Source organism: Jaculus jaculus, chromosome 5, assembly GCF_020740685.1.
Source record: "Jaculus jaculus isolate mJacJac1 chromosome 5, mJacJac1.mat.Y.cur, whole genome shotgun sequence".
NCBI lineage: Eukaryota > Metazoa > Chordata > Mammalia > Rodentia > Dipodidae > Jaculus > Jaculus jaculus.
In genome coordinates, this window is record NC_059106.1 from 34,801,449 (window position 1) to 34,823,209 (window position 21,761).

Consider the following 21,761-nt stretch of genomic DNA (forward strand, 5'->3'; position numbering starts at 1 on the left):
TCGGGCCGGCTCCTTTGTCTTCGCGCCGCGGGCCTCGCCTTTTCCTGCCGCCGCAGCCGCCGCCGCCTCCTCCTCCTCGCTCTCCTCGCCTCCCGCCCGGGGCGCGGCTGACGCGGCGCGGAGGAATGCGTTTCCGGAGGGATCGGCCCGAGGGGCGGGCCGCGCGGCCGCTTCCTGCGGGAGCCGGCGGGACGGCGAGGCTCCGCCCCCGCGCCGGGGAGGCGTGGCCCGGGCCCGGGGGAGAGACGCCGAGGCGAGCCCAGAGCGCCCGAGACCCGCCGCGGGGCCGAGGCAGCGCGCGAGGCCGAGCGCCGCGAGTCCAGGCCGGACGCGCGCCGGGGCGGCCGCCGGGGGAAGGTAGGGCGCGAGGGGGCCGCGTGTGGCCCGGCGGGCTCGGGCTCCGGGGACTCCGGCCGCGGGGCGGCTCCGGGCGGGCGGGCCTCGGTGCGGCCTGGGCCCGGCACACCAGGCGGGGCTGGTCGCGACGGGCGGGGCGGGGACGTCCGGCCTTGCCGTCCCCCCCCCCCCCGTGTAGCCGGGCCCGCCGCCCCTGACCGGGCGTGAAGGGACTGGACGCCGGCCTGGTCCCGTCTCGCCCCAGCGTGGTGGCCGGACATCGGTGTGTCCAGCGACCCTGGCCGAGGCCGTCGCTGGACTTGGTTCGGGGGCCAGCTCGTCCCCGGCCACGCGGCGCTCTGCTCGGTCCGTCGGCCTCGGTGCCTGCGGGCTCCGCCCTGGCCCGGTGCCCACCGCAGGCCCCTCTCCTCCCGGGCGCGGCGCGCCGGGCACTCGTCCGCTCCCCAGCCCGGGCCTGCGGCTTTGGCCGGCGGGGGACGGCCCCGGGAGGAGCTCCCGCACCGGGACCGGACCGGCTGGGGCTTCCTCTTGTCCCCTAGTCTGGCCGAGCGGTTCCCCGTGTGGGTCACTGCTGGTCTTGCCTCATGCTTCCTAGGTTCATGATCATCCTGATACTTGAATGCCTAACCAGTTTGTATTTCCTCAAATTGGCGTTTTTGATTCGGAACTTGCACTTAATTGGTAAAATCAGTAGTAGTATCACTGTTTCTTCCTTCTCTCTGTAAAACAGAAGCCGGAGTGCCGAGACTGACAGTGACCATTGTGGTCTTAGTGACGGCCACGCATAGCTCTCGGCATGTATTTAAAGTTTACACGGACTAAATCTAATTCTGGAATTGATCCTGCATGGTGTTGGGACCATTTAATCTGTTTTACAAATGAAGAAATGGAGCGAAGGGTGTAGGAGCAATTAGCCTATGATTATCGCTAGAGAGCTCATGGCTTTACCTCCAGAGATCGTGTTTGACCCACATCTTCCTAATATACCTGTGGAAACCAAACGTGAGATGCAGAGAGCAGGGTCAAAGGCAGGAGGATCACTAGGTCAAGACTTACCTGGGCTACATAGTGACACCTTGTTTCACAAAAACAAAATCACACACACACAAGTGAAATGTAAAACAACAAACTTGTTAGACTAAATGCTCCGTATAAATTGAGTTCTTCTCATTGCCCTGTGGTATGTCAAACAGATCTCCAAATTTCCCGGGATGTTTTGTTATCATTAATAAGGTTTCTTCAGGTCTACATGGACAGTAAGTGGGTAGTACTACTGCGATTTCTTTGTTGTTATTGTTGCTGTCATGGCACAAAAATAAATTCTGAATGAATTTTGATTAGGCTTCTTTCTTAAATTATGTCCTTTACAATAAGCCATTAGACAACTGTTACAAAGGATTAAGAAATTTTAGTTGCAAGTTATTGTACATTTGTAGTCATGGAGGCCCACGGGGACAGAACTGACAAGGCTCTCACTATAATTTTTGTGTTTTCAAATAATTTCATCCATTGGTAATAAACAAATGACTAAAGATGGTGGGGGGAGGGAGAACCAAAGAACAGATGAAACATCAGCATTTTGTGTGTTGGCACTAATGCATGTAGAAGATACCAGAAAGCTCGTTAAAAAGACAAGGAATGCTGTTAATACTTCCATGAACAGAAAATAAATGTATTTCTGCTTTTGTGTGTTGACTTCACAGACCTGTAATTTGAGTATTTGTGATGTTGATTTCTTTCTTCCTTCATTTGTCCTTTTTGGTTAAAGCTTTAAGCTTCTTTTTTTAATTTTTTGTTTGCTTATTTTTACTTATATATTTGAGAGCGACAGACAGACACAGAGAGAGAAAGGTGCAGATATATAGAGAGAATGGGCATGCCAGGGCTTTCAGCCACTGCAAACAAACTCCAGATTCATGTGCCCCCTTGTGTATCTGGTTTACGTGGGTCCTGGGAAATCGAGCCTCAAACCAGGGGCTTCACAGGCAAGCACTTAACCACTAAGACATCTCTCCAGCCCTAAGCTTCTTTCTTGTTCTTTTTTGTTTTGTTTTTTTGAGGTGGGGTTTCATTCTAGCCCATGCTGACCTAAGTAGTCACAGGGTTGCCTTGAACTCATGGCAATCCTACCTCTGCTTCCCAAGTGCTGGGATTGAAGTTGTCCACCACCATGCCCAGTTTAAGCTTCTTTCTTAATCCTCCACATTCTGTATTCACAAAATATGGACTCAGCAGCTTTAAAAATATTCTTGGATTTAGAAATTTTTTATTTAATTTTCGTTTGTTTGTTTATGAGAGAAAGGGAGGGAGGGAGAGAGAATAGACGCACCAGGGCCTCTAACCACTACAGACAAACTAGAGTCATGCATCACCGTTTGCATCTGGCTGATAGGGGTTCTGGTGAATCAAACCTGGGTCTTTAGGCTTTGCAAGCAAGCACCTTAACCACTAAGCTATCTATCCAGCCCTGGATTTAGTACTTTTAACCCTATTTGTCTTTTTTTTCTCTGATCAGTATAACTTGTTTGCCCCAAGTTACCTTCATTGAATGAAAATGTAGTTCTGTATTAATGTAGATTGAAATCATTAAGTCCCGGAAGGACACTGCGTAGTACCTCTCCACTCATAGCACAATGAAAATTAATTTGGTGAGGTTGCTTTTGCTGCCTAATGGAATGTTTTATTGCTTGGATTTTTGGCTAACAGACTCCTGGCTTAGAGGTAGAAGGGGAGGTATATGTATAGTATACTATCTGAAGAAAATGATAAGATAAACACGTAGCTGGTGAATGTTTCAAGGAATTGTAGAGCTCTAAGAATGAAGTGTAAAATTCTTAATGTGTAATAAGCTGAATTGATCTGAAAGTCATTCTGGTGGACTAGAGATTTAAATTGTGTAAGAATGTACAAATCTTGCTTGTGTGTATATACGCAAGATAAGTATGCCTATAGTTTTTTACTTATAGAAACAGTCTTATAACAAGAACTGCAGGTTCTTGACCCTCAGGGATATGTATAACTCCCTGGTGTATAAAGAACATTTTTAGGTTTACATTCTCTGTGTACCAGCCTCATTACTAAGTTTCAACTTTTAGTTATGATTTATAATTTTACTGTATTGCTATAGACGTATGTATACTTTTATAAATAGATGGGCATATATGTATATCCCAGAATTTTGTAGTGATATGGGTGAGTAATCAAAAGCTTAAGATCCCAAGTGTAGGAGATGTCTGGTGGGGCCATAAACGTTGTGTTTAGGAAGGAAATTGACAAGACTACGGGTCCAGGTTGACAAATGAAAGAAACCTAGCGTGACACAGGATTCTGGCTCAGTGATGTCATTCATCAAGGTGGACACTGTAAGCATAGGTACAGAGAGATATATTGAGTGTCATTGAATGCACAGGCCAGAAGCTGAGACAGTGTTTTGGAGGAAGAGGATTGGGGATCTTTGCAGTAGTACAAAATGTAGGCTGCAGATGAAAATTCCAAATGAGGGCTGGAGAGATGGCTCAACGCTTAAAGTTGCTTGCTTGCAAAGCTTGACAACCTAGGTTCAATTCCCCAGTACCCACATAAAGCCAGACACACAAAGTGGCACATGCACCTGGAGTTCATTTGCAGTGGCAGGAGGCCCTGGCACACCCATATTCTTTCTTTTTCTCTCTAAAATAAAAAATTAATAAAATTATTTTTTAAAAAAGAAAATACTAGGGCTGGAGAGATGGCTTAGAGGTTAAGACACATGTCTGTAAAGCCTAAGGACCCAGGTTCAACTCTCCAGATCGCACATAAGTCAGATGCACATGGTGGCACATGCGTGTGGAGTTTGTTTTCAGTGGCTAGGGGCTCGGCTATGCCCATTCTCACTGTCTCTAATAAATAAAATAAATCTTTTAAAAAAATAGAAAATACTAAAGGAGAGTGTAGAGTGAAAAGGGGTTCTAGAGAGAGAGAGCTTGGGAACACTGAAGAGCTGGGTGAAGAAGAATGGGGAAAAGCAGTTCCTTTCCCAGTTCTCTGAACTTATGGGTTCTTTGAGGCCATTTTCAAGAATGGCCAGGGATTTGTCGGGTTTTCCAGCAAGTGGGATGGTTAAGGTAGAGGCTGTTACACCCCTATGGAAATCAGAGAAACAGCTGATAAATAAAGACTTCTTGACTAGCAGCCTGGTTTCATAGCTGTCTCAGGTTGGTTTTCTGTGTGACCTTCCACGTCACTCCTGGCAGGGCTCTGATTTTGACTTCTGCACTGTTGTCTTTATTCTGAGTTAAAGGGCAGGTATTTCTTTATCTAAGCCCTATAGAGTATAGTTCTTCTTGTTATCCTCTTGATAACCATTTTCTTTTTTTTTTTAATTTTTTATTTAATGTATTTTTATTTGAGAGAGAGTGGAAGAGGCAGATAGAGAATGGGCATCCAGGGCTTTCAGCTGCTGCAAATGAACTCCAGACACATGTGGCTTATGTGGGTTGGGGGGAATTGAATCTGGGACCTTTGGCTCTGCAGACAAGTGCCTTAACTGCTAAGCTATCTCTCTAGACCCAAAGAACCATTTTTTTGTCTGTCATCATATCTGGTTCTGCCACATGCCCCCTTTAAGGATATACGCATGGCAGCTCTTCATCAGGGTGTGCAGCTCAGCTGTGCCGGTTGCACTCTAGCTTCCAGTGTACTGAGTCATCCCTTCTGAAGGAGACTGTGGTCTCTTGAGTACAAATGAAGACGTTGAGTGAATTCTCCAGTTGGAATAGTTATGTTCTACTCAGGAAGATATGACAAATACTAAAGAATATTTTCCAGATAAGATTCCCAGTTGTTTGTGAGAGAAAAGATCAGCTGTGGCTTGAGGGTTTTGCAAGGCTCTGTGGAAGTGACACCTGAGCAAGGAATTGTCAGCGAAGGTATGGCTCTCACATGATGTCGTTGGCACATTCAAAGGTGTACTCAGGAGGCAGAATCATGTCTAATTTGGTAAATACTACTTGGTTACTTTTCTCTCAAGAGGTGTGTGTTTGTGTGTGTGTGTGTGTGTGTGTGTGTGTATGTAACTGATATGTAAAATGAAAGTCCAACTTGATTCTAGTCTGTAAGGGGGTGATGCAGACATGAATACAGGTAGTCACAGTAGAAATAATTAAAATAACACCATATTGGGCATCATTGAAAGCTGGTCATTTTTGTGCCAGACACCATCAAGATGCTGTCCTTCAAAGAAAGGAATAAATTCTATGTATTGTGGTTGTTGAATAATGATGACTAAAAAGGCCAGAAAGGTAGAAGACAATTAGTATTTTTTTTTGAGGCAATGACAACAGACTAGCCACCTTCTTTTTTTTTTTTTTTCCCAAATGAGAGAGAGAGAGGGAGAGGGAGAGAGATTGAGTGAGTCAGGGCCTCCAGCCACTGCAGTTGAACTCCAGACGCATGCATCCTCTTGTGTGCATGTGCAACATTGCACACTTGTGCCACCGTGAGTCATGCTGACATGGGCCTGGATAGTTGAACAGTAGTTCTTAGGCTTCACAGGCAATCAGTCGCCTTAATAGCTAAGCCATCTCGACAGCCCAACAATTATTATTTTGATTAAGGAAATTGTTTCAGTGGAGAGATGAAAGTATTTACATTTAAAATCAGTTATGTGTCATTTCAAGTATGGAAGTCAAATTGTAGTGTATATAAGTTTTTATTTATTTATATGTTATGTATATGTGTGTATGGGTGCGCCAAGGTCTCTTCCCTCTGCAAATGAATGTTCCTCCAGCTTTATGTGGGAAGTTGAGCCCAGGCGGGCTGGTTTTGCAAGTAAGTGCCTCTAGCCATCTCCCCAGCCTCTCAGAACTCTGTACTCCTTTTTTTTTTTTCCTTTTTTAAAATTTTTGGTTTTTCAAGGTAGGGTCTCACACTAGCCCAGGCTGACCTGGAATTCACTATGTCATCTCAGGGTGGCTTTGAACTCATGGCAATCCTCCTACCTCTGTCTCCCAAGTGCTAGGATTAAAGGCACCATGCCTGGCTTCTCTCAGTACTTTTTAAAGGTAGTGGTGGGATCCTATTTGATGACTGCAGGAGTAGATTAAAGTTTGGCAAAGTACATTTAAGAAAGTGTGACCACAGTCTACTAGGGAATAAGTGATGCTTAGTAAAGAAACATGCCTTGCAAAAGGTGGCGGAGGTTGCAAGGATAGCTCATGGTAGAGTCCGTACTTAAACATGCAAGGCCATGAATTCAGTCCCTAGCATGTGTGCATGTGTACACACAGAAGAAGGGAAGAAAGTAAACACTTAGAAACACGTGGTAGTTACTCAGGTTTTTTCTTTTTTTCTTTTTTTAGGAGCCCATGACCAGTAAATGACTCGGCAAGTAAGAGGAAAACAACTATAATCTATAAAGGTACTTGTTGCTAAAGCTTTTATATTTGGAGTCATCTTTTATCCTTCTAAAAATGCTGAAGTAGGCATTATTCCCAGCTTTCTGATGAGTAAAGTGAGAAATGAGTAATTTCTCCCTCGGATTAGATTATAAACATTTATTATGCACTTTGAGTATACCTCCATTGCAAACCAGAGAGAAGGAAGCTAGGTGAGAACATAATGGCCAACATGTGTTTAATAAGGAGGACTGTTAGAGATCTAGTTGAAACAGTCAGTAGTGTTATGCACGTGGGGAACATAACTCACAGTTCTTCCTAATTGAAATTAAGTAGGACAAAAGTGCTTTTGAAGCCAGCTATGGTGGCATATGCCTTTAATCCCAGCACTTGGGAGGCAGAGGTAGGAGGATTGCCATGAGTTCAAGGCTACCCTGAGACCACAGAATGAATTCCAGGTTAGCTTGGGCTAGAATGAGACCCTACCTCCAAATCCAAAAAAAAGAAGAAGAAGAAGAAAGTGCTTTAGAAACCATTAAAGTTAACTTTTGCTCCTATCGTCACAACTCCTTTTGTAAACTTCTCTAAAGTCACCTCTGGCAACTGAGACAGTTGCTAACTCATGCTTTCCCCCGTCTTAGGGAACAGTGAACCACAACAAACCTGCAAGCATTGAAAGGGTAAGGATGAGATGGTTTACTAGGCGGCTTTGAAACATGTCATTTGCTGGGTCACATCTTACTGTTTGGGTGGCAAATGGAGCCAGGAGGAATTAAGCCAGCATTCATATTTTTGGCTGAGTAGCTTTGCTTGAAGTGCTTTTCTGCAGTCACTGAGTTTCTTTAGTGCTCCCCCATGCAGATTTAATGTTTTTCTCCTTCCTCATATGGGGCTGTTTTTATTTGGGGTGATGGTGGCAAAGGTGGGGTGTCAGCCTCTGGGTCACCAGGCATTCTGCCATCGTGTTCCTCATTCAGTTGTTAGCATAAATGTCCTGTGACTTAGCTCAGTTTGGGGTTGTCTGTTGATTGTGTCTGAAGAGTGTGAGCGCTGTAGAGGATTTCCTGTTCTTGTTTTCCTTAGGATGTGAACTATAGTTGCTAGGAATGAATTTTATCTTGTGTTAGTATGTATTTGTTCTTAAAGTATGTAGCTGTATTGTGAGCTGTAGTTCAAGCAAACTTTAGTGAACTGTAACTCAGGCTGTTCTGGAACTCACAGTGTAGACTAAGCTGGCATCAAATGGGAGGCAATCCTCCTGCCTCAGCCTCCCAAGTACTGGGTTTATCGGGGTGAGCGACCTCACCCAGCTTCAAGCAAAAACCTTTTTCTTTGAGCTTAGTATGTTCAGGGTAATTAATTTTATTAGGTAAAAAGTTCTGTGATGTTCCTGCAAAGGGCTTCTTTTCTTCATAGTGAGAGTAATGTCTTTCTGTAGGCTGTCTTGGGAGGCCTGAAATAAGGTATTACTGACACCTTGGCCTCTGTTAGGGTTAGCCTTTCTTACTTAGCTTCATTCTTCAGTCCTCCTTTTATTTTTTCCCTTCTCGATCCTATCTGCTAAATAATGTTAATCATTAATACTTCCTTCTTATTTGGGCCAACATCTTCCTACTCACCACCACACCTCTTCCTGCCAGACAGAAGGGGAAAATGCTGAGTATTAATTACTCTCCCTGTAAGGGCAAGGTGCTCTTGCCATGGCATGACTTCATCCCCATAGCTCACCCAATTAGGTACAGAGCTCAAAGGTTCCTTTTTCTTCTATTCAGGCTGTCCTCATTGTACTACTCCTTATGGGGCACGAATAGGAGGAGCCACATGCTAATTCCTAGAGTTCAGTTTGGGTGCTTTTCATATGTTCAAATCTGTATTGGCCTATTTATTTTCCCTCCTTGAAAGCAGATACAAAGTGATATTGAAGCATTAGGGGAGATGATAGTGACTTTTTTTTTTTTTTCCTGCCATTAAGGTACTGTGGCATAGAAAAGGAAGTATTTGAATGATGAGAACTTTTGCTTCTCATGTAAGAGCTCTAATAATTTTAAAAACTTGGGCTTTTGATTCTGGACTGGGTTTATCAGTTACTATCATACCTAGCTCCTGTAGGTATGCAATAAATATTTGCTGACTTGATTAGTTAGTTGGATTGAATGCAGGTATATCTTCCTGCAAAGAATTCATAAACAGAAATAACCCTATGGGTACTGTTTTATGGTCCTAGAGGTGGAACCCAAGGCCTGGCACATGACATGGCTCTACACTGAGATTTATCCCCAGCCCTTTTACATATCTGTTATATGACTTGACTTATAGACACACCTTATTTTAAAACCCTGAAGTACACTTAATTCACTTTTTAAAATATTTTATTTATTTATTTGAGAAAGAGGAAGACACAGGGAAAGAGAGAAAGAAAATGGGTGCTCCAGACCTCCAGCCACTGCAAACAAATTCCAGATGCATGTTTCCCCTTGGGCATCTGGCTTATGTGGGTCCTGGGGAATCAAACCGGAGTCCTATGGCTTTGCAGGCAAATGCCTTAACCACTAAGCCATTTCTCCAACCCTAATTCACTTTTTTTGGTTGCATGTGTGGGCTATGCTCAGCTGTTTGTATGGGTGCTAGGGAATTGCACTCAGCCAGTTTCAAGTGCTCTGAGGTACCCTCATGCTTGTATGACAGGCACTCTTACCCACTGAGTCATTCTCAGCCACAACTTAATTCACTATTTTTCAAAGTAATTTTTCTCTATAAGTAATTTCTATAAAGGTATTATAGGTTGCATTTCCCTAACCTAAACATTTGAAATAGTCCAATATCTGAAACTCTTGAGGGCCAGCATGCTACATGGAAAATTCTGTGCCTGTCATTTGAAGGTGTACTAAATAATGTATAAAATTACCTTCAGGCTAAGTGAAGCATAAGCAAATTTCATGTTTAGACTTGACTATTTCCATACATGCAAATACTCCAAAATCTGAAAAGAGGGCAAAATACTTTTGGTTCTAAGCCTTTTGCATAAGATATACTCAATCTGTACATACTATGCTTTTTAAAAAGTCTCATCTGTAAATAGAAAAGGGTAGGTGAAATGAGTTATTTATAATATTTTATAAAAACAGTAATAAATGACAAGTGTGCAAGAAGCTTATTTAGGGTGTAAAGCCATACTTAATCATTATGAATTAAGGTGATTTTAATGTGAAGTTTAAAATAGCCACTATAGCAGTTATCTTCTTGTTGGGGCAAACACCAGACCTGAAGCATCTGGTGGAAAGGCGTACTATCTAAAGGGCAAGTTTCATCGTGGGAGGTGGAGAAAGCATGGCAGAGCAGACAGCAGAGCATTACATCTGACTACATCAGCTGAGAGGCAGCAGCCAAAGTGAGCTCATACTAAACACCTTGGGTAAAATTGACTCCTTAGATAAAATTGAATATGTTAAAAAAAAAAAATCTTATGGCTTAGTGGTTAAGCACTTGCCTGTGAAGCCTAAGGACCCTGGTTCGAGGCTCTATTCTCCAGGACCCACGTTAGCCAGATGCACAAGGGGGCGCACAGCACACATCTGGAGTTCGTTTGCAGTGGCTGGAAGCCCTGGCGTGCCCATTCTCTCTCTCTCTCTCTCAAATAAATGAATAAATAAAAATGAATAAAAAAAATCTTAGTTTGAAATGCTTTTGTGGGAAACAGATACAAAACTGCTACCTATATAGAGATTGAAGTAATTTTTGCCTTGTATTCACTGTGAATGCTCAGTAACTAAACTCCGCAGTCATAAGCTTTTCCGTTTCTGTGCTCCAAGTGATTTTTTAAATTTAATTTTACTTTATTTATTAGAGAGAGAGAATGGGTGCACTAGGGCCTCTAACCACTGCAGATATACTCCAGATCTATACACCACTTTGTACATCTGGCTTACATGGGTACTGGGGAATTGAACCTAGGTCCTTAGACTTTGCAGGCAAATGCTGTAACTGCTAACCCAACTCTTCAGCCCCCAAGTTGGTTTTAACACCAGAAGGGTGTTCTTTCTTTTCAAGAGTGATCAAGAAGGCCTTCCAGAATTATAGTTGAATGCAGCACAGAGTCATGTCATCAGTTCCAAGTTCAGATGCTCAAGCCCCATTTGTACCTGTGCAACTTTTTATTCCTCCTGGGTAGTTGCTTAACTTCTCAGTGGTGTAAAAGGAAGATAACCTCATTCCTTCCCTACCAAGGATGTGTATTATTTAAATCAACATTGTTACCATTATGGTCATTAAAAGGCCAACCATTTATTTAGTATTTATTTATTTTTAGAGAGAGTGAGAGAGAAGACAGAGAACTAGTGTGCCAAGGCCTCAGCCACTGATGTTGAACGCCAGACACTTGTGACACCTAGTGGGCATGTGTGACCTTGCTCTTGCCTCACCTTTGTGCATCTGGCTTACGTGAGATTTGGAGAATAGAGCATTGGTCCTTAGGCTTCTCAGGCAATAGACTTAATCGCTAAGCCATCTCTCCTGCCCATCCTATCTTTTTTTTTTTTGTTGTTGTTTTTTGAGGTAGGGTCTCACTGTAGCTAAGGCTGACTTTAAATTCACTATGTAGCCTCAGGGTGGCCTCGAACTCATGCTGATCCTCCTACCTCTGCCTACCGAGTGCTGGGATTAAAGGTGTGCGCCAACACGCCCGGCTCCCATCCAACCTTTTAAAGTAAAGGGATTAATTTTTTGTTACAAATGAACTTAAACTATCAAAATTCATTATACTGTAGTGTTTTTGTGGTATTTCTTCACCTCGTCTGACCCCAGTGGACACATAGACCTACCTTTTTTTTGCTTTTGTTTTTTTTTTTTGACGGTCTGCCACACAGAATTCCGATTCAAGCTCCTGTTAGGAAAGTGTCTTTCAGAGTGATCTCCTTCCCCTTAGGTTAGGTTTGCTTGTTTGTGACCTAAGGGTCTCTATTCCTCCTCTGTTTTCATTTGTATTGGTTGTGTGATCCCCACCCATCAGCTGGTCTGTGTTACTAACTTTCATAAGTGGCTGTCTTTTGATGCCTTTTTATCATAATCTCTTCATTTACTAATTATTAGGATATTGTGCTAGGTTCTGAGGGTGTGACCTGGGTAATGATGATTCATTGAGTAATGCAAAGAGCTGCATTTTTCTTAAACATAAGGATTTGGAAACAGATTACATGTTTTTATATGCGTATGGCCGTATAGCACTCACTGGCTTAGTCTTTTTTTTTTTTCTTCCCAGTTCTTACTACCATAAAGGAGCCTTAAGAATTCATATAGCTACTTGTCATGGCTTGGTTTCACAGTTTCTTGACTCTCAGCTCCATTGGTCACTATTTAGAAACCTATGTGGTCATGTCTACCTGACCTCTCTCAGATCCCAGCCATTGCTGCTGGGAACAGTCCAGTGACTCACTTCTGGCTGTTTCTTGACTCATACTGCTTTCTTTCTTGACCTTGGTCTGCCTGGGGAGGGAACAGAAGTGGCATCAGCCTTTTCAGCACATGCTTGTTCTGGGAAGGTGTGGACAGTTTGATCAGCACCCCTTGAGGCCACCCATTGCCTGTTGGGCTGAACCTAGTTGTACTTCTGTCAGCCCTCTGCTGAGTTTTCCATGGGTAAAGAAGTAGTTTATATTGGCTTCTTGCTTGCACTTGCTTCTCCTCCCTTTCTTTCTTTTCTGCTTTTCTGAAGCAGGGTCTCAGTCTAGCCAAGGCTAACCTGAAACTTACTGTGTAGCTCAGGCTGGCCTCAAATTTACCTCAGTTTTTTTATTAAACCTACAGTGGTAGGATTATAGGTGTCAGTTGCCATGTCCTATACTTTTACTTTGGAAACAGAATCTCATGTATCCCAGGCTGTCTTTAAACTCACTATGTAGGTGGAAGATGACATTGATCTACCTCCTGATCCGTCCCCACTGAATAAATGAAGTCAGAGAAAAGACCAACAAGTAGTACACTTCAGTCTGACATTTTTAGCACTGCCTTGAGCCAAGCACTTGTGGATTCTCTAGCTGTGAATAGGATGCACTAGGACCCTGTTCGCCTAAGTCCAAGAGCCATTGGAGAAGACAGATTTGAATGTGGCTACAAATGAGAATAGTGTTATACATGTGCCTTTGTAAACGAGGGTGTCCACTGGCTGCTGGCCCCCAGCAGTGTTGTGTGATCCTGTTGCATCTTCCTGATCGCTCCTCTTCCTTTCTCAGTTGTCTTGGCTTCTGACTTCAGACGGAAATGTCAGGCCTGCAGTGACTGCTGTGGAGAAGAGGTGCTGCCTTGAGAGGGAAGAAGAGAGAGATACAATGGGCATGCCAGAACTTCTCCCACTGCAAATGAAATCATGATGCATGTGTCACTTTGTGGGTCTGGCTTTATGTGGGTACTGGGGAATCAAACCCAGAACGTCAGGCTTTGTAAGCAAGCCCCTTTAACCACTGAGCCATCTCTCCAGCCCTCCTATGAGTATTTTACAAATGGTTACTGGGCCTTTTTCTTTCTCCTTCCTTATCTAAGCAGATTATCAGAGCCTAGTACATACCTCCTACTAATCACAGGCTTGTTTGTAACTCATTTTATTGCTGATGTATAAATTCAGGCATATGTCACCCTGTTTTGGAGACATGATTTCACTGTATATTCCAGGCTGGCCTTGGACTTGCATTCTTTTTTTTTTTTTTTTTTTTTTTTGTGGATTTTTTTTTTTTAAATTTTTATTAACATTTTCCATGATTATAAAATATATCCCATGGTAATTCCCTCCCTCCCCACCCCCACACTTTCCCGTTTGAAATTCCATTCTCAATCATTACCTCCCCATTACAATCATTGTAATTACATATATACAATATCAACCTATTAAGTATCCTCCTCCCTTCCTTTCTCCACCCTTTATGTCTCCTTTTCAACTTACTGGCCTCTGCTACTAAGTATTTTCATTCTCACACAGAAGCCCAGTCATCTGTAGCTAGGATCCCCATATGAGAGAGAACATGTGGCGCTTGGCTTTCTGGGCCTGGGTTACCTGACTTAGTATAATACTTTCCAGGTCCATCCATTTTTCTGCAAATTTCATAACTTCATTTTTCTTTACCGCTGAGTAGAACTCCATTGTATAAATGTACCACATCTTCATTATCCACTCATCTGTTGAGGGACATCTAGGCTGGTTCCATTTCCCAGCTATTATAAATTGAGCAGCAATAAACATGGTTGAGCATGTACTTCTAAGGAAATGAGATGAGTCCTTTGGATATATGCCTAGGAGTGCTATAGCTGGGTCATATGGTAGATCAATCTCTAGCTGCTTTAGGAACCTCCACACTGTTTTCCACAATGGCTGGACCAGATTGCATTCCCACCAGCAGTGCAGAAGGGTTCCTTTTTTTCCACATCCCCGCCAACATTTATGATCATTTGTTTTCGTGATGGTGGCCAATCTGACAGGAGTGAGATGGAATCTCAATGTAATTTTAATCTGCATTTCCCTGATGACTAGTGACGTAGAACATTTTTTTAGGTGCTTATATGCCATTCATATTTCTTCCTTTGAGAACTCTCTATTTAGCTTCTTAGCCCATTTTTTGATTGGCTTGTTTGATTCCTTATTGGTTAACTTTTTGAGTTCTTTGTATATCCTAGATATTAATCCTCTATCAGATATATAGCTGGCGAAGATTTTTTCCCATTCTGTAGGTTGCCTCTTTGCTTTTTACACTGTGTCCTTTGTGGTGCAAAATCTTTGTAATTTCATTAGGTCCCAGTGGTTAATCTGTGGTTTTATTGCCTGAGCAATTGGGGTTGTATTCAGAAAGTCTTTGCCAAGACCAATATGTTGAAGGGTTTCCCCTACTTTTTCCTCTAGCAGTTTCAAAGTTTCCGGTCTGATGTTAAGGTCTTTAATCCATTTGGACTTAATTCTTGTGCATGGCGAGAGAGAAGAATCTATTTTCATCCTTCTGCAGATATTTATCCAGTTTTCAAAACACCATTTGCTGAAGAGGCTGTCTCTTCTCCAATGAGTATTTTTGGCATTTTTATCAAATATCAGGTGGCTATAGCTACTTGGGCTTACATCTGGGTCCTCTATTCTGTTCCACTGATCTACATGTCTGTTTTTGTGCCAGTACCATGCTGTTTTTGTTACTATGGCTCTGTAGTATAGGTTAAAATCAGGTATGGTGATACCACCAGCCTCTTTTTTGTTGCTCAGTATTATTTTAGATATTCGAGGTTTTTTGTGATTCCAAATGAATTTTTGGATTGTTTTTTCTATTTCCATGAAGAAAGCCTTTGGAATTTTGATAGGGATTGCATTAAATGTGTAGATTGCTTTAGGTAAGATTGCCATTTTCACGATATTGATTCTTCCAAGCCAGGAACAAGGGATGTTTCTCCACTTTCTAGTGTCTTCTGCAATTTCTCGCTTGAGTGTTTTAAAGTTCTCATTGTATAGATTCTTTACTTCCTTGGTTAGGTTTATTCCAAGGTATTTTATTTTTTTTGATGCAATTGTGAATGGGAGTGATTCTCTGATTTCATCCTCTGTGTGTTTGTTGTTAGCATATACGAAGGCTACTGATTTCTGTGTAGGACTTGCATTCTTCTTGCCTTTATTTCCGAAGTGTTGGGATTCCAGGCATGAGCTACCATGCCTAAAAAAAATGTGCTTAATAAGTGCAGTAAATTCTATGCCTGCCTTCTCTACTGGTTCTTGCCCATTTCCCATGTGCCATCCATTGTGGTCAAAGCTCTGCCCTCTCCATGAGGCCTCCATGACAGAGTTTGGTGCCCTCAGTGCACTGTGTCCTGTCCTCATTACAGAAGCTATCATACTATATGCTCATTGCTTCCAGCTTTGTCTTTGAACTGGAAGTTCCAGAGGCAGTGGCATTTCCAGATATTACATAAAATGATGTAGCAGCCTGGAAAAGGATCCACAAATAAGAGAGCAAACCAAAGAGCGCAAGGGAATAGAGATGTTAGGAAAGCAAGGTGAAGAGAGGATTGAGTGTTGTTTTGTTCATTTCTTTGGTGGTCAAAAGAGGAATTGATTTCCTGAAGTTAATCATAGCCAGTCAAGAAGTTTTGAATGAATGCAGGCTGCAAGAGAAGGCCTGCAAAGGGCTTTTTTGCAGGATCAGTTCACCTGTGTGGTGGTAAGGAGTATCCATCAGGTGTGGTGGCTTGAGTGCAAGGGTTGGTTAGGAAATGGAGACCAGACCAGTCAACTACCATTGTCTACAAAAAAAGAGAGGACAGTGTGTCATGGCATTTCTCTGTTGTCACCTCTTGTGAGCTCTTGGTGGGATTCCATCCACAGAGAACTTCTCAGTTCCTCTATTCAGCATAAGTTTACCTTGCCACCCCACATTTGGTTTGTGGTGTTTCAGCCTAGGGAGGACAACAGGTGAGCCTGGTGCAGTCACACTGGAGGCCACACTGGACTCCTGAGGCACCTTCCTTCGCTCCCCCACCTCCCAAGGGGAGCGCTGATGAAGCTTAAAGCACTCTGACCGACAGAGAATTGAAGAGGATGTAAGCCCCTGAAGATGGTGGTCTCTGAGAAAAATGTAGTGAACTTTTTCCCTTGAGGTAGGATCTCCTGTCTCCCTGCTTCCACCTCCTGGACAGTGTTGGGATTACAGGCTTGTGCCACTAGCCTGTGAAATTTTTTTATCAGTCAAAATTTGCCAAGACAATACTTTCACACAAACAATAATAGATTTGTTTTCATTACAAAAGGCCAATAAGAAAGAAAAAGAACGCATTACAGCAGTTACAAATAAAAACCTCGTTGCCTATTGTGCGTGTAATTGTCATTTCCAAGTCTGTTTGGTAGGTTTTTATGTTTATATACAAATACTACATTTCTCCCATGTTTGTGTACCCTTGGCACCCGGAGTTTAGTCTATAAACCTTTTATTGTTGTTCTACTTCTCAAATTTTATTTTTAAATTTTTATTGACAACTTCCATGATTGTAAACAATATCCCATGGTAATTCCCTCCCTCCCCCCACTTTCCCTTTTGAAACTCCACACTCCATCATATGCCTTCCCCTCTCAATCGCTCTCTTTTATTTATTTACTTATAATTTTTATTTATTTATTTGAGAGAGTGAAAGAGGTAGACACACACACACACGCAGAGGGAGAGGATAGGTGTGTCAGGGCCTCCAGCTGCTGCAGACGAACTCCAGACACATGCACCACCCTGTGCTTCTGGCTTACGTGGGTCCTGGAGAATAACTGAGGTCCTTTGGCTTGGCAGGCAAACACCTTAACTGCTGAGCCATTTCTGCAGCCCTCTTGTTTATTTTGATGTTATGATCTTTTCCTCCTGTTATGATGGTCTTGTGTAGGTAGTGTCAGGCACTGTGAGGTCATGGATATCCAGGCCATTTTGTGTCTGGAGGAGCACGTTGTAAGGAGGCCTACCCTTCCTTTGGCCCTTCTATAACTAATAGTACCTAAAGTTGATATGTTAGTGTCCCTTGTCATTCTTTTTCATAGGCTGTTTATATGTTTTCCCTGTGGTAAATTCTACTAGAGAGTTATACTGAACATATGTGGAATATATTTAGTCTTTTCCTTTTATGTATGTATATATTTTTTTGTTCTGTTTTTTCTTTTTTCTTTTTTTTTGTATTTTTGTTTTTATAGAGTTAGGGTCTCACTGTAGGTCAGGCTGACCTGGGATTCACTATGTACTCTCAGGATGGCCTCAAACTCATGATGATACTCCTAACTCTGCCTCCCAAGTGCTGGGAGTAAAGACCTGTGCCACCACGCCTGGCTTCCTTTTATAATTTTATTATTCATTTACATTATGGTGAGTAGTAGCTGAATTACCAGTAGCTGATTTTTTTAAATCAGACTTGTGGTAACCCTCTTGTGTGTGTGGGTTTCGTTGCGTTAGAAAACTTTCCCCCCATCTTGCTGGTTCACCTTACATTGTTTTAATATGTATGTATGGATTGATAAGTAGCTGATAAACATAACTTTTTGACAAGTTTTTTATTTCCCCCCCACTTGTATATTGTCTGTCTTTCTTTTTTCAGGCAAGCCCAACAGGCTGGCCTTTAAAAAATATATTTGAGAGAGAGAGGCAGAAAGACAGAATGGGAGCACCAGGGCCTCCAGCCACTGCAAACAAACTCCAGATGCATGTGCCAGCTTGTGTATCCAGCTTACGTGGGCCCTGAGGAATTGAACCTGGGTCCTTTGGCTTTGCAGGCAAGCACCTTAACTGCTAAGCCATCTCTCTAGCCCCAGCCTTTTTTCTAATAGAAGAAAGAGGGAGAGGGAAGAGAGCGAATTGGTGTGCCAGGGCCTCAAGCCACTGCAATCGAAGTCCAAATGTATACATCCTCTTGTGTGCATGTGCGATATTACGCACTTCTGTCACTGTGTGTTTGGCTTATGTGGGACTTGGAGAGTCAAACATGAGTCCTTAGGCTTTGCAGGCAAGCACTGTAACTACTAAGCACATCTTCCCAGCCCTTTTCTCTCTTTAAGAAAAATATTTTTATTTATTTGTTTAGTTGAGATCAAGTACAGGTGTGCCAGGGCTTCCTGCTGCTGCAGACAAACTTCAGACATATGTGCCTCTTTGTATGTCTGGCTTTACATGGGAACTGGGGAATTGGACCTGGGCCATCAGGCTTTGCAAGCAAGTGCCTTTAACTGCTGAGCCATCTCTCCAGCTCTTTCTCTTTCTCTCTTTTGGTTTCTTGAGGTAGAGTCTAGCTCTGCTTACTCTAGCCCAGGCTGACCTGGAATTCCCTGTGTCGTCTCAGTATGACCTTGAACTCACAGTGATCCTCTTGCCTCTGTCTCCCAAGTACTAGGATTAAAGCCATGTGCCACCATGCCTAGCACCTTTTTTAATGTCTTAAAAATGGCCTAATGGTTAAAGTGTTTGCCTACCAAAGCCGAAGGACCCAGATTTGATTCCCCAGGACCCACATAAGCCAGATGCACAAGGTTGCACATGTGTCTGGAGTTCTTTTGCAGCAGTTGAAGGCCCTGGCCCATTCTCTTTTTCAGATAAATAAATAATAAATAAATAAATAAATAAATACTCTACAGTTTCAGCCTCAAATTGCTGAAACTATAGGCCATGCCACATGCCTTGCCCTTTCTCTCCTGTATTCATGTGAGTACTGGCTGTGTCTGGAGCACGTTTAATTAGCACTGCAACATTTGATTGAATGTCATGACATATTTCATTTAGGAGTGGATTCTGGGGGTGTGGTGGTAGAAATATTGAGGAGAAGGGGGTAAAAGAAAATAATTAAGGAAGAAAGGCAGGTGAAATAGTTTGGAAGGTGTTTATATGACAGTGGAAGAGAATGAAGGGGAAACATTTATTGCAGTTTCTCTAATGTAATGCACTTTTTTTTATTGCAGATGAATTTACAACTGGTTTTCTGGATTGGACTGAGCAGCTCAATTTGCTTTGTATTTGGGCAAACAGGTAAAAAAGCAAAAATTTTTCCTAGTATCTTTTCATTTTAGCATCTTGTATCACTCTTTTTGATAGATTTCTGAAAAACCCTAAAGTCAGATCATAGTTTTCCTTCTCAAAACCCTGCCATACATAGTCCCATGTGGCGTTTCAGAGGGCCTTCATGCTCGTGATCCCGATCCCTGCCATCCAAGGGCGAGGATAGCAAACCGCCAGATGACAGGTGTAGAATGTCCGAGTGCCGGCATGAGCAGAGAGAAGGCAGAGGCACCTAATATATTCAGGAGCAAATAAAGTGAAGGTGTGCAGTGAATTATTAGGAAGTGTTTATTTGTATCTGAAAATGAAACCAGTCTGGGCATGGAAGCACACACCTCTAATCCTAGCACTCTGGAGGCAAGAGGAACATGTATTTTAGGCCATCTTGGGCTGCACAGTAAAACCTGATCTCAAAAAAATATAGGGATGTTTATGACCACTTGAAATGATGGATTCTGAAGTCATACCCTTCGACAAAGTGATGAGCATACACAGTTTAATAAGACCTAGTATATGCTATAAAAATAACTGTCCTTTTATGAGGTTTTCAGTGCGAAGGTAATCTCCAATCAGTAGTTTTCTTGGAGTAATCTAATACAGTTTGTATTAAGTTGTATTTGTATGTAAGGCAGTCTGTTTGTGGTGTGTGTGTATGTGTGTCCATGTTCATTTTGTTATCATAGTCCTGATGTTTATCATTTTTTTATTTCTTTGAAACTTCAAGCAAGCTTTTCTCTCCTTTTTCCTCACAGATAAGAATAGATGTTTAAAAGCAAATGCCAAATCTTGTGGAGAATGTATACAGGCGGGACCAAATTGTGGGTGGTGCACAAATTCAGTAAGTGAAATTGCTGATACTCTTCCACATGTTCTCTGGATGAGTGTTGCTGGATCTGTGTCATGGGAGTAACATGTGTGAATTGCCACTTAAATCAATGCTTGTTGAATAATGTGTTTTTTTTTTTTGTTAGAGTGGCCTCTAGGTAGATGAGTTTGTTGAGCACTTGAAAGATGATGTTAAAAAGTAAGGATTGCTCTAAATCTAAAAAAAAATATTTAAATTATGATACTTTGTATAAATGTGTGTTAAAATTAATTTCCCATTTACTATTTTGTTTTATTTCTTTGAGACAGAGTCTCATGTATTCCAGGATGAACTCAGACTTGCTAAGGATGATACTGAACTTATGATCCTCCTGCCTGTACCTCCTGAGTGCTAGAATGTGCCACCACATGCACAGTCATTGCTTTTCCCTGCACACATTTCGTGGATAACTTATTCAGAATCGTTATGCTTGTAATAACAGTATTTTTGTCTTTTCTAAGGTATTTTTCAGTCAGAAAAAGTTGTTTGTTTGCAAAAACATGGGAGACAGGAAGATAGTGAGTCAAAAGCCAACCTGTGCTACATCACAAGATCCTGTCTCACTTTGCCTTTCCCCCCAAAACAACAAAAAGTAGTTTTTATTTGTATCTGCTTCTTGGAATATGTCATTATTACAAATTTTATCCCAAGTCACAAGTATTCAGTCATATACTATTAGGACTTTTTAAGAAACTTAAGATGTGGTGTATATATATATATATATATATAAATTTTCAATAAAAAAATCAAAAAGAAGGTAAAAGGTAAACTAGTAAAAGGTTTTAAGGTAAAATGTAAAAAGCTTGCTTATATATTTAGCCAGTACTTGAAAAATTTCAAACACTCACCAAAACTTAATTAAATCTGTACTAGGTTTCTTCTGTTTAGAAAAATACCTTTACTAAATGGAATATATAGAGAGTAATATTTTGAATATTGTGCTGGGGAGAGTGCTATGTAATATAAAAGACTTGGTAAGGATTGTTATTGTGTACAGTTTTAGGAAAAATACAGTTTGATGTTTGGGCATCATGGGAGCTGTTAATCATAAGTGATTTCACTGAAGAAATCTAGTTAGTGATTAGACACTGCATTTGACTTGTACAAGAAACCATTAGGTCAGATTTGAGAAAGTATTCCTTTCTCTGAGTTGATTTTGCACAAGTACACATGCTTAGGGAAGATTTTGTTTAACAGCTAGATTGGAAGTGCTTTAGATGTTATTTGATTTTCATAACTTGTGTGTTTGCAGTTGTATCACATAGAAAGGGTTACTGGTACACTTCTCTCATTGATGCCAGTATTTTACATATCATGTAGACATTCTTACAAGAAGGAATGCCCACTTCTGCACGATGTGATGACTTAGAGGCTTTAATCAAGAAGGGCTGCCATCCAGATGACATAGAAAATCCCAGAGGTTCCAAAACTATAAAGAAAAATAAAAATGTCACCAATCGGAGCAAAGGAACAGCAGAGAAGCTCCAGCCAGAAGATATCACTCAGATCCAACCACAGCAGTTGGTCTTGAAGTTACGTTCAGGTACAGACATACATACTCCTTTCTCAACTTCAGTTTCCCAACTACGGCTTTACACAAACCTTTAACTGTGTTCTGTGGAGAGTTCATTTTCATAGGTG

The 21,761-nt window shown here is 42.0% G+C and overlaps 1 protein-coding gene across 3 annotated transcripts in view; it reads left to right on the top strand.

Moving 5' to 3' along the window:
* The first annotated feature begins 314 nt into the window (after positions 1-314).
* Positions 315-21,761, top strand: part of Itgb1 (integrin subunit beta 1) — a 46,403-nt gene continuing 24,956 nt past the window's right edge. The window contains exons 1-5 of one of the 3 annotated variants that reach the window (XM_045149302.1): positions 315-357; positions 6,696-6,754; positions 19,159-19,225; positions 20,008-20,093; positions 21,441-21,663. In XM_045149302.1, coding sequence (XP_045005237.1) covers positions 19,159-19,225; positions 20,008-20,093; positions 21,441-21,663 — 376 coding nt within the window. In that variant the 5' untranslated portion in view covers positions 315-357; positions 6,696-6,754. Of the gene's footprint in view, positions 358-6,695; positions 6,755-7,372; positions 7,412-19,158; positions 19,226-20,007; positions 20,094-21,440; positions 21,664-21,761 lie in introns of those variants that run through there. The other 2 variants (XM_045149304.1, XM_045149305.1) reach the window with 2 other exon arrangements.